The sequence below is a fragment of the Humulus lupulus genome, chromosome 1, assembly GCF_963169125.1.
Source record: "Humulus lupulus chromosome 1, drHumLupu1.1, whole genome shotgun sequence".
NCBI lineage: Eukaryota > Viridiplantae > Streptophyta > Magnoliopsida > Rosales > Cannabaceae > Humulus > Humulus lupulus.
The window spans coordinates 114,054,780-114,068,285 of record NC_084793.1 but is presented as its reverse complement, the minus strand read 5'-3'; the positions used below and the strand labels follow the sequence as shown (position 1 = coordinate 114,068,285).

Here is a 13,506-nt window from a genome sequence, read left to right as displayed (position 1 = left end):
TTATCCAGACTGTTAAATGTAGCGACATAAAAAGATAAAGGTACCGTATACAATATAGATTGTATTGGACTGGGACACGATGAAAGAAAGAACTTCTGTTAATCTTCGTTAAAATATAGAAGTTCAACATTCATCAATCGATGGTCGTTTGAGACTTGACCACAATCCTAAAGTGAGTAATGAACTCTTATTTGTGTTTTTATAACTTTTGACTTATCGGGTAATGTTCAATATTCCTACAATTGAATTCCTGATATCTTGGAGTCATAAAACTACAAGTAGTTGGGAACATACTTCACAAATATGGAATCTACTCCTTACTTAAATGAAAGTAGATTAGTTGTTCCTTTTAGTGTTGATTCGGGGCTTGAACATAGAGCGCTCTATTTCTTTTAGAGAACAAAAATTCCATTCTGTAATTAAACTTATATAATATTTTTTTCATCAGAAGATCAATAGAACTAATTTATAAAGACATAATTAGATAGGTTAACGGACATTAAGACCTAGCTCTAATTGTGAACAACTAGCAGAGGATCATAACTCATGCAATGACTAAATCAATGGACGACTTTATAGCTATAGCTTATAATAATATAAGACTGTAGTTTTGAGAGTTCAACTATAAATTTCTAATGGAATAATTCATAGTTAATAAATTAATTTATGGAACTAAGAGTTAGTGAAAATAATTAAATTATTGGAGCTTAGAACTACGGGTTCATATTGTCCTCGTACTAATTCGATATCACAGAGGTAGGATTTTGGTAATAAAAGGAAATAATTAAAAATAATAAAGTATTATTTTTAATCTTAAAAATTAATATTAGTTGTAAAATAATATTTAAAACATTATTTGCAAATAAAATTATATTGATACTTTTGTGAAATAAATTTTTTATTGAAAATTAATTTAATCATATTTAATTTTGTCGTATAATTGTATACTACATAAAATAATATGATAAAGGCCCAACAAATAGCATTTTATAGAGATAAAATACCACAGGGCCCATAGTCTTGTAGTTGGCGCCAACCACAGTCCAAATGGATTGTGGCCCATGCTTAAGCCCAATGAGATTAGGGCTAGGTATTATTTCTATTGTTATATTAATAGAATATAACATCAAGAAAGAAAAAAAAATGACATCAGAAGCATTTCGCGATATTTTTCCAAGAAAGAAAAATAGAGAACTTTGTTCTCTCTGTATTGTGAGAAGAACAATCTTTCATGTGTTGAGATTCAAAAGTGTGTTATTGTATATCCTACCAAATACAATAGACATCCACCTGCCCCCTTCTCTTTGTGCGAGCCATAGTGTGGAAGATGGTGGGTTAGGAGGCTAAGACGCTATTTGATCTATACATGTTCTATATCTAGAAAAGGTATTTGTATTTTTCTTTTTATTCATATTCATGTCGCATGAGAAAGAACTCATTCTAGTTAAGGTTCCTAGAGTGATTCATTTTTATGCTTTAATAATTGTTATTATTGCATTGAAATATTATCCCATGCTTCCGTTGTACTATCAATCACATGATCAAAATCCAACACTGTTGTCGTAAGAAAATTCTGCCAAACACGAGTATTTGCTCCAACTTCCCTTGAAATCTAAGGCACAGGCGCGTAGCATATCCTCAAGTGTCTAGTTTGTCCTTTCTATTTGGTCATACATTTGTGGGTGGAAAAAAATGTTGAACTTTCATTTTATTCACATTGCTCCTTGATCATATTTCCAAAAGTGTGAAGTGAGCCTTGTATCTCGATGAGAAATGATCTCATTCGGAATCTCATGTAATCTACCAATCTCCTTAAGGTACAACTCAACTAACATTTCTAATGTGATTGTAGTCTTAATGGAGAAGAAATGGGCAAACTTTGTACAATTATCCATAATAACCTATATCGAATCACGACCACCCGTAGTCTGTGGTAATCCCATTGTAAAATTCATAGATATTGAGTCTCACTTCCATTTAGAGATTTGTAATGGTTGTAATTCACCCTCAAGTTGTTGATGATTTTGCCTTGACTTGCTGACATGTAGGCATGTTTGAACATACTTAGTGATGTCTTATTGCATCCCTCACCCTCACCCTCACCCTCATCACCAAAACCTGCTTACAATATCTCTATACATTTTAGTAAAGTTTGGATGGATTACATATGGTGTCTCATGAGCTTCTTCCATCAATTGCTTTCTTATGTCATCCAAATTTGGCACACATAGACTTGTTCCACACAATAACACCCATTTATCATCTATGTGAAAATTAGAAAAATTTTCCTTCCTGAATACCTTCCTTAATCTTTTGAAATTCAGGATCACCATAATGTTTAACACTTATGTCCTCAAGTATTGTCAGAGTTAATGTTAGAGATGAGAGTTGTTTAGTGATCACAACTAAGCCCATATTTGTAATTTCCTCCTTTAGTTGTGGACCTATATTAGTCATTGCAAGTTGTGTCCATGTAGTCTCCTACTCTGAGCATCGGCCACCCTATTTGTTTGCCAGGGTGATAAAGGATTTCATAGTCAAAATCCTTCACCAATTCCGGCCATCGTCGTTGTCTCGTGTTAAGGTCTTTCTGAGAGAAAAAGCACTTCAAGCTTTGTTAGTCGATATATATTTTTCAATGAGAACCATATAAGTAGTACCTTCATATCTTCAGTGCAAAAACCACTACTGCAAACTCTATGTCATGTGTAAGATAGTTCTTTTCGTAATCTTTTAGTTGTGTGAAAGCATATACTATCATAGCATTCTGCATAATGACTCCTCCCAATCCCATATTGGATGCATCACTCGAAATGGAAATCACTTCATTACCCTCGGGTAGAGTCAACAATGGAGCATTCATCAATCTTCTCTTGAGTTCTTGGAAGCTCTTATTGCATTGATCATTCCATTTGAACTTGGTATCCTTGCGAGTTAGTGAAGATAATGAAAAAAATATCTTGGAAAACCCTTTCAAAAACATCCTATAGTATTCTGCACGGCCTACGAAACTACGAACTTCTCCTACATTCTTTAGTTGCTTCCAATCCATTACTGATGCTACTTTGGCATGGTCCACCATTACTCCATCTTTTGAAATTAAATGGACAATAAATGCCATACAATCTAACTAGAACTCACACTTGGAGAATTTAGCATATAGTTTGTACACCCTCAACGTTTGTAATGTTATTCTCAAGTGCTCTCCGTGTTCCTGATGAGTCCTTGAGCATATAAGGATATCATCAATAAACACCATTGCAACTTTATCAAAATAATCCTTAAATACCATATTTATAAAATTCATAAAGGTGTCAAGAGCATTTGCTAATCCAAAGAGCATGACCATAAATTCATAGTGCCCATACCTTATTCTGAAAGCGAATTTCAGTTTATCACTTTTCTTGACTTTCAACTTGTGGTATCCCGATCTTAGACCAATCTTTGAAAACACAATAGCCCTTTTCAGCTGGTCAAGTAAGTTATCCACTATAGCCAAAGGATACTTGTTCCTAATTGTAACCTGATGAAATTCCTTATAGTCAATACATAGCCACATAGATCCATCATTCTTTTTTACAAAAAAAAAATACTACAGCTCCCCAATGTGAATATCAAATAGTTCTTACAGTTTCTTATAAAGTACTAATAATTCTAATGGAACCTCTCTGTATGATGCTTTCAACGTAAGACTTGTTCCAGGTACTAATTCAATTTCAAACTTAATTTTCCTACCAGGTTTAAATCTCGATATATCCTTAAGAATTACATTTGCATACTCACTTACCAATGTTACCTTCAAAAATTACAAAAACTTAGTATTGATGTAAAAGAGAAAAATACCTCACTTAGTATTGATGTAAATATTTTACATGACTATAATGTATTAAGTTGATTAACAAAAACTTAAAATAAATTTAAATAATTTTTTTTAAAAAAAAGTTATACATATTGTTTAACCGAATTTTGACGGGATGACATGGCTGTTACGTAGAAGACATGTGGCGCCATACCACATTAAATTCAAAATGCTAGTCGAAATGAGTAGCCGCTCGAGGAAAAGGTTGTCTCACAAAGAGCCAATAACCTACTCTATGATGGAGCAGACTAGTGCCATCTCATGACACTACTCGGAGTACAAAACTTGTTTGTTAAGTAGTACGCATTACCCAAAGATCCGGGTTTCACGAGACACTATCAAATATTCCATGATATTTATGAAACTAATATTTAAATTGTATTATTCTTATATTATTTGAATATGTAACTGAATATACTCATCCCACACCTACATGTATAAGGCCTACATTTTCTTTTAAGGGCCTATAGTCCATTAAGACTCTCCAAGGAAAAAACAAGGAGAAAAGGAGCTATATATTTCTTTTGTAAGCACTCTACGTACAAAACCCTTGCAACTATATTCTTTCATCAGCTTAAGAAAATTAGTTGAACCATGTTTCTTCTTGATCTTAAGAGTGATGCTTTTTTCAATAAATAAAAGTGCAAGTAGACGTATGACATTACCAACTCTTGGGGTCGAACTACTATAAAATTCATTTGGTCGTTTACTTAATTCCAATTCGTTTAATTCTTATTCTGCCGTATAAATTGGCTCGGTGCCATTAACTAAAACTCTAATCAACACATATATTTTTTTACATCAATAAATTTATAATATCTTATAAATAATATATAAAATTAATTAATAAATTTTAAATTAGAACTAATATAAATATAGTTTTTTCAATTATATTTATTTTAAATTTTAAGTTTTGTTAATTAATTTTATAGATTATTTATTTAGAAATATATATATAAATATCTTTATGTGAGGTAATTTATTGTTCAATAAAATAGTTATTTTTTAAAAGTTAACTAGATGTGAGGATTCCTCTCCCTACACCTGGAAGGAAATGTGAGAACGAGGAATAAATCATGGCTGTGAAGACAGGGAATGCATTTCCTACAATGTTTACATCATTTTGTCAAAGCGATTGAATTTGAAATTGAAAAATATAGAAACAAGTTTAATGAATATATTTATGCATACTTTTATATATATTAATTTAAAAAATGAAAAATACTAATTTGGCCTTTGTATTTTTTCCCAATACACAATCGCCCTACGTGGTTTGTTAAATGAAAATTACTTAAATCTACACGTAAAAACATAATGAATGAGCTACTAAGCCCAGTAAGAAAAATACATACAAGCTTAACATAACATATTCATATATCACATATAACATTATTTATCTAAATTAATAATTTATTTCATAAAAGAGCATAAATGAACTTATCTTACATTTTTCATCGTAAATTGTAAATCTACACGTAAAATCATAATTAATTTCATATTCTACACGTAAATAATTTTACTATCCACAACCATGCATAATTATCACAAAAAAACATGCATGTATAGACCATATCCTATGATCAACGTAAAATCTAAAACGAATTAGGACAACTTAATGAAAATGGTAAGAATTTGTAATTCATAATGTGGACAACCAGAGTCTGTAAATAAACCATACAACCCCACCATGCAGTTATTTAGAGCCCATACGCCCTTTCTTACCATTTCTTTGTACCCGAGACGTTAGAACATAAAATCATAAACTTATACATAAAGCTAATTAATTTTCCTTACCTTGAAAATTGAGAAAAATGATGAGAATGATTGCACTAAGATCCTTAGCAGCTTTTAGAACCACACGCCAAAGTGTCCTTTTAAAAATTACATAAACTAGCATTAGGGTTTAAACATATCTTAAATTGAACTCTATACCTCAATAAATCATACCTTAACCTAGCCCATACTATGAACAAATCCTGCAACCTCGAAGAATAATGCTATCTCCCCTAAATGTCTTGATCACACTAGGGTTTCAGCCACAGGTAGTCTCAGGGTTTCAATTATTGTGAAACTAGGGTTTCAAAGTAGAGGTGTGTTTGCAAGACATTTGTGTTTTGGCTAAGGAGGAAAAATGGGACCAAAGTCTAGGCTCAAAAAATATGATGAATGCTTTAGTGTAGTGTATGTCTCGACCAAGAGGTGTTTGATGAAAGAAATGGAGGCCTAAGGCTCTATTTATAGGCTCCAACCTCAACTATCCCTCCTTGATGCTCTCTCTATTTCTTTCAACCTCCATTTGAAAATCAAAGTCCTTTTCAAGCCTTAACCTACTCATCCACCTCACTCTTTGTTGCAACAAATTCATTCATTCCCTCTCTATATGCCACACGCCTACATTGAGTACTAAAGACCAAGTCAAATCATGATAGTTTGCTTGATTCATGCCTATCATGCCACCTAGCCTATCCTTACTCTCAAGTTCAAACTTTAAATTTTATTCAAACTTCCTTCAATAAAACCTGCATACTAAAGTCTAGAATTTCAAACTTAAATTGTTCAAACTTAGCTTAAATCTCTCAAAATAACTTTTCTTAGAAATCTCGTAACTTTGGACCAATCTATAGTAAAATAAACATAACTAGAGCTGTAATAGTTCGATTTGGACAATCTTTGTACCGTTGGAAAGAAAAATCGATTATCTACAACTTTTTAGAAATATCATTTTTCCAAAATCGTAATGGAACTCTGTAGAAACTGGGTCTCAATTTACAACACCCTAGAGTTACGAAAATTCCATTTAATTATCTAATTCTCCTAACCTCCACAATTATCTTAACCAACAAATTTAAATGCTAAATAATTTAGTATACTCTTATTCTAACTAATAAACCCAAAACTTGTCATGGGCTTTAAATTAATACCATAATGCAATCATAACTTAGAAAAATAATCATACTTAAGCAATCATCTCATATCCATGTTCAAATTAGTGAAACAAAATAAATTCTAGAAAATAGAATAATAACTTGATTATTACAATAATAAAGTATTATTTAACTGAAATAATAACAACACCCCATTAAATTAATAATTGTCTATCAACTCAAACTGAAATAAATCTTATTCTAGAAACTACTTTCTATTAAAAATCTATTCTCCATAACTCTTCAATATGAACATATCATAATTAAATTGCAAACAAATAATTAATTAAATAATCTACTTGGGTATTACAATCTTCCCTCTTTAAAAGAAATTTCGTCCTCGAAATTTGACTTGCCGAAAATCTCAGGGTATCGTTCCCTTATGTCTTCCTCCAGCTCTGAAGTTGCTTCTCTCTCAGTGCTGCTCCACAGGAGTTTGACTATAAGGATACTCTTGGATCTTAACTCCTTAGTTCCCCGTTCCAGAACGTGTACTAGCTGTTCTACATAGCTCAAATTCTACTTCAGCTCCAGAGCCTTGCAATTCAGCACATGTGACGGATCAGCCACATACTTTATCAACATAGAGATAAGGAACACATTATGTATCTTAGTTAACGATGTTTGTAAGGCCAATCGGAACGATACTTGATCAACATTGTCCAATATCTCCAAAGGACCTATAAATATCGGGCTTAGCTTCCCTTTCTTCCTGAAACGCATAATCCCCTTCATTGGTGATACCCTTAGAATTACTTTATCACCCATTATAAACTCAACATCACGCATCTTAGAGTCAACACAACTTTTCTGGCGGCTTTTAGCAGTGACCATTCTTTGTCGTATATTTTCTACTGCTTCTGCTACTTCTCTTACAGCTTATGGGCCTAAGTATCGCCTTTCATCAACCTTGTCCCAATGAAGTGGTGATCGACACTTCTGTCCGTAAAGTATTTCTTAAGGCACCATGCCTATCGTGCCCTGATAGCTATTGTTGTAAGAGAACTCTATCAATGGTAAACACTTGCTCCTTGACCCTAGGAAGTCTAAAACACATGCCCTCGACATGTCTTCCAAGATCTGAATGGTGCATTCTGATTGACCATCTATCTAAGGGTGAAATGACGTACTTAACTTTAACTTAGTGCCAATGGCAAGCTGTATACTTTCCTAGAATTTGTAGGTGAACACCAAACCCCTAACAGAATTATCATCTTTGGAACTCCATGCAGTCTCACTATCTCTGCCACATAAATCTTCGCATACTACTCCGCATTGTAAAAGGTACGGACTGGCAAGAAGTGAACTGACTTTGTGTGTCTGTCTATAATCACCCAAATAGAGTCGTATTGCTTGATTGTTATGGGTAATCCCGTTACAAAATCCATTGCTATATCTTTTCGTATCCACTCATGAATCTCCAATGGTTGTAACGTTTCGGCGGGTCTTTAATGTTCAGCTTTAACTTGTTGACATATAAGGCACTTAGCTATGAACTCTACTATGTCTTTCTTCATTCTCGACCACTAGTACATTGTCTTGACATCGTTTTTCATTTTGGTCGACCCTGGATGAAGCGAATATGGAGTGGTATGCGCCTCTTGCATATGTTGTTTCTCAACTCTACCTTGTTTGGCACACATATTCGATTCCTATATCGTAGTATGCCCTCTTTTGACATTTAGAAATGGACATTCTCTGAGTTCTTCAATAATTCCCTTTTCTTGAGAAGAAACTCATCTCGTTGCTGCTCATCCTTAATTTCTTCCAGAAGTGTAGACTTGATTGTGAGGTCAGCTAATCGTCTTGTTATCAGCTCAATCCTGAATCTCATAATATCTTGTTGCAGGAGTTGTGCCATTCCCCTAAGTACCGACAAACCTCCATAACTCCATCTACTAAGAGTGTTTGCCATAACATTGGCCTTTCTTGGGTGATATAAAATCTCACAATCGTAGTCTTTCACTAGCTCCAACCAACTTCTTTGCCTTGTGTTGAGCTCTTTTTGCGTAAAGAAGTACTTTAAGCTTTTGTGGTCTGTGTAGATTTCACACTTCTCTCCGTACAGATAGTGTCTCCAAATCTTTAATGTGAAGACAACAACTTCTAACTCCAAGTAAAAAAGTTGGATATCGCTGCTCGTACTCCTTTAGTTTTCTCTAGGCATAAGCAACAACTTTTCCATTATGCATCAACACACAGCCTAGTCCCTATTTTGATGCATCGCAGTACACTACAAACTTGTCCTTATTAGTAGGGACACAGGAATGGTGTCGATACAAGTTTGTCTTTCAATGTTTGGAAACTCTCTTCATACTTATCCTTCCATGTGAATTTCTATTGTTTTCGCGTTACATTTTTTTAGGGTGTAGATATCTTGGAAAACCCTTAAAAAATCGTCTGTAATACCCTGCTAAGCCCAAGAAACTCCTCACCTCAGTGGCACTCCTAGGATTAGGTTAGTCTTTAACTGCTTCTATCTTAGCAGGGTCAACTTCAACTCCTTCTTTAGACACAATGTGACCCAGAAATGCCATCGTTTCTAACCAAAATTCACACTTATTGAATTTGGCATACAACCGGTGATCCTTAAGTCGCTCAAACATTAGACGAAGGTGCTCCTCATGCTCATCTTTTGATTTTGAGTGAATCAGAATATCATCTATGAATACTACTACGAACTTATTCAGATAGTCCTTGAAAACCCATTTCATTAAGTCCATGAACGCTGGTGGTGCGTTTGTTAGACCAAATGACATCACAAGAAATTCATGGTGTCCATCTCGTTCTGAAGCTGTCTTTGGAATATCTTCTTCCCGCACCCTCAATTGGTGATACCATGACCACGTATCTATTTTATAAAACACCGTGGACCCTTGCAGTTGATCAAAAAGATCGTCTATGCGAGGCAAAGGGTATTTGTTCTTAATCGTCACCTTGTTGAGTTCTCGGTAATCGATGCACATTCTCATACTCCCGTGCTTCTTCTCAACCAAAAGTACAGGAACATCCCAAGGTTAATAACTGGGTTTGATGAAACCTTTGTCTAACAGCTCCTGAAGTTGCATCTTTAATTCCTTTAACTCTGTAGGCACCATTCGGTAAGGAGACTTTAAGATTGGAGCCGTCTCCAGTGCCAGTACTATTACGAATTTAATTTCCTTGTTCAGATCTAATCTCAGTAGATCCTTTGGAAATACCTCAGGGAATTCACACACAATGTGAAAATTTTCTGGTTTTAGTTGCGTCTCTCATGATTTATCTACCACATTGCCTAGAAACGCTTGGTATCTGCTGTTAATAAATTTTTGAGCCTTGAGAACTAAGATCATGGATATAGAGGTTCAAGACACATCTCCTTTGAAAGTGCACTGCTCTCAATCTTGTGTTCTAAAATTGATTGTCTTACCCTTATAGTCTATTATCGCTTTGTGCCTTGCTAACCAATCCATGCCCAATATCACGTCGTAATCCTGGATGTCTAGCTCGAATAAGTCTACTGGTAAATCTCTATTTTTCACCCTAACCACTATGCCACACACTCCTCTACTAGATAGCATCCTTGAGGGTAATTCCGTAACAAACTTATTGCTAAATGGTTCATAGGGCTTATCTAGGCTCTCTATCATTTTCACAGAGATGAAAGAATGCGTAGCTCTAGAATCGAATAATACATTGCATAATTTACCAGAAATAATGGGTTGACCTGTTACGACCATGTTCCAGATCTCAGCCTCCCCTCTGGTGAGATCGAAAACTCGAGTAGGAACAAGCTTGTCATCCCTCTTCTGCTCTTTTATTTTGGGGCAGTTCTTACTGATGTGACCTTCTTGCCCACATCCATAGCACTCCCCAAATTTAAATCTAAATTCATTATTGTGCCTTCTCTTGCAAGTCGGGCACTGGGGAATCTCCACGAATGGATTCTTACCGGTATTGCTTAAAGCCACAGTCTTTCCCTTTTTTCCCCCTCTTGGGTTTGGCCATCGACATGTTTTATTTTGTGGTCATGATGCTCACCATTACCCTTTTTGGCATACCTTCTAGTTGCGTTCTCCTCCAGGTTCTCTCCTCTAACTATTCAGACTCCAAGGCTATTTCTAGTGTCTCCGCATAAGTGGTTACCTCCCTTATAAACTTCAAATCTCAGGCTATCATGGGCTTCACTCTCCAAAAAAATCTTTGAATTCTTAACGTCCTTGTGGGTATTGTATCTGATGCGAACTTGGCCAAACGATCAAATTTTCTAGCATACTCCGTCACAGTCAAATTCCCTTAAGTGAGTGTGATGAATTTGTTCACCCGATTGGTGTGAATTGCGGGACTGTAGTATTTCTTGTTGAAAACTTGGACAAAATCACCCCAAGTCATTGTGGCCACATTTCTTTTTTGTCTCACCACATCCCACCAGATGCGGACATCCTTTTTGAGGATACTCAAAGTACAAGAAACTTTATACTCATTGCCCAGCCTCATATGTTCCATAATAGATTCCACCCATCGTAGCCACTCTTCTGCTTCAACTGGGTCAGATCCGCCGTCAAAGTTAGGCGGCTGCTGCTTCCTGAACTATTCATATACTACCTCATAATGAGGTTTAGCCATTTGCACAAACTGTGCCATAGGTACGGCAAGTTGTGCCACTTGTTGTTGTTGGCCTTGATTCAACTATTATTTTTGTCATTGCAACTCCTCCCTTCTTCTTAGTTCAGCTATGAGACGAGCATTTTTTCTTTCCAGATTGACCCTGGTGGCTACAGTTGCGGGTCCCTCTTCTGCCTCTAGGGGTGCTGGCACCTCCGGTATTTTGGGGGCTTCAGGTATGTCAGGGAATTCCTCTTATATCGGGGTAGCAGCCACTCCCCTTCCTCTTCCATGACCACGGTCTTGGCCCCTATCGCGACCACAACCTCAACCTCCTCTATTTAATCTAATCTTCTAGGTTTGGGATCCATAAGTCTCTTTTGTTTCCTAAATAAAGAGTTATGCACATAAATAAGTCTATCAATAGAGGCAAACAAACAAGATTCTAAACTAACTAATTATGTTGATTTTTATTAGGGTCCTTCTATAAATTTCCCTAATACAATTAAGTCCAACTCGGGTAAATGAGTCTTAACAATTGACTTTTTCATGGAGGAGGGTTGGGTTCAGTATTTCATATTTACTACTCAGGCCCCCTAACTTGCACCCAAACCCAAAAGATAGGAATTTAAAACCTCATTTTATTAATTGTTATTCAACTTGATTAGGCTCAATCTAATAGTGCAAAGAAAATGGGCTAACCGATAAGAGAGGAATTTAAACCTTACACTTTCAATTGAGCCCAAAATTTTCATCTTAATCATAATATTACCAAATAAATAAACAAGTTAAAAAAACTGAAAGTAAAACTAAACAGCTTGGTAAAACTTTATTCTAATATTTTTTAGTATTCTACATCAGACCCATCCTCTAACATATCCCTTGTAAATTCCTCGTAGTCTTCTACAATGTAGATGAAATGCGTGGTGAAGGGAAAGATTCTAAGAAATCCCTCCCTAATTTTCTGCTAACTGGTACACCCACTCAACTATTTCCCCTTTTGGTAGGACAATATCCTCAGTAATTATGAAATGGCGGGCAACTCGATCCATAAAAACATCGTATTTGTCTTCATCTGATCATATAAGACCTCAGTCTAGGCTATTTTTAGGCTTGGCTCAGCTAATGGTAACTTTGCAGAATGCATGAGAACTATGTACTTCTCATGTAACTTAAGTGGTGCATTATGAGTGGTAATGATATTTTCCATCTCATGATGAATTCAATTTATCCTAAGGAAGACTCTTTCGAACTTTTACTTCCTAGCTGGGTCAGAGATTCTCCTTATAGCTTTAACGGCTATAATGACATTTTGGTTCATGATGCTAGACTTTGACTGGCTAGACTCTAAAAATAAAAACAGCTCATGATTACTAATTCTTATACACAGAATATAACATAAGAAAAGTACACTTACTTGGTAACATGTTGGCCCCCTTTTTAGCTGTCGTGTCTATTTCGTGAGAATGTTCAGGGCCAATATATCCGTGGCTCAGATGCCACTTGTAACACCCTAAATTTCTCTAATACTTATAAAATAGAGAATATTGCGTTGAAAACCATAAAATAAACAAATGTTGCCTTTAATCAAAATAATTTAGCATAAAAAGCATATAGAGTTTGAGAGCAAAAATATATCATCTTTATATTGAAATAAATCAAATACAAAGCAAAATGTTTATAAATAAGTGGAAACAACTTTTAATCTTAAAAAGACCGCCCGCCACTTGTACACAAGCAGCTCTATCAGGTACCGCTCGCCACTGGCTTTCTAAACCTTTACTTACTTAAATATGCACGTAAAAACATAAGGAGTGATCTACTAAGCCCAGTATGGAAAATACATACATGCAGAACATAACATATTCATATATCACATAAGAACATAAAATAACACTATTTATCCAAAATAATAATTTATTTCATAAAAGAGCATAAATGAACTTTTCTTACATTTTTCATCGTAAATTGTAAATCTACACGTAAAATCATAATTAATTTCATATTCTACACGTAAATAATGTTACTATCCATAACCATGCATAATTATCACAAAAACATGCATGTATAGACTGTTTACCGAGTTTTTCGGAAACGAATAACTAACAGAATAATAAAAAGATAAGAACTGTAGAAATA

At 34.9% G+C, this 13,506-nt stretch overlaps 1 protein-coding gene across 1 annotated transcript; it reads right to left on the bottom strand.

The window, feature by feature from the left end:
* Nucleotides 1–2,662: 2,662 nt before the first annotated feature.
* On the bottom strand, nt 2,663–3,082 carry LOC133819948 (uncharacterized mitochondrial protein AtMg00860-like). Its single transcript, XM_062253339.1, has one exon. It carries the CDS (start codon nt 3,080–3,082, stop codon nt 2,663–2,665), a length of 420 nt encoding a protein of 139 aa, XP_062109323.1.
* Between the last annotated feature and the right edge of the window lie 10,424 nt (nt 3,083–13,506).

What these genes read in the sequence shown, in the direction of transcription:
- LOC133819948 (XM_062253339.1), bottom strand. Translation starts at nt 3,082, where the DNA reads ATGGTGGACCATGCCAAAGTAGCATCAGTAATGGATTGGAAGCAACTA.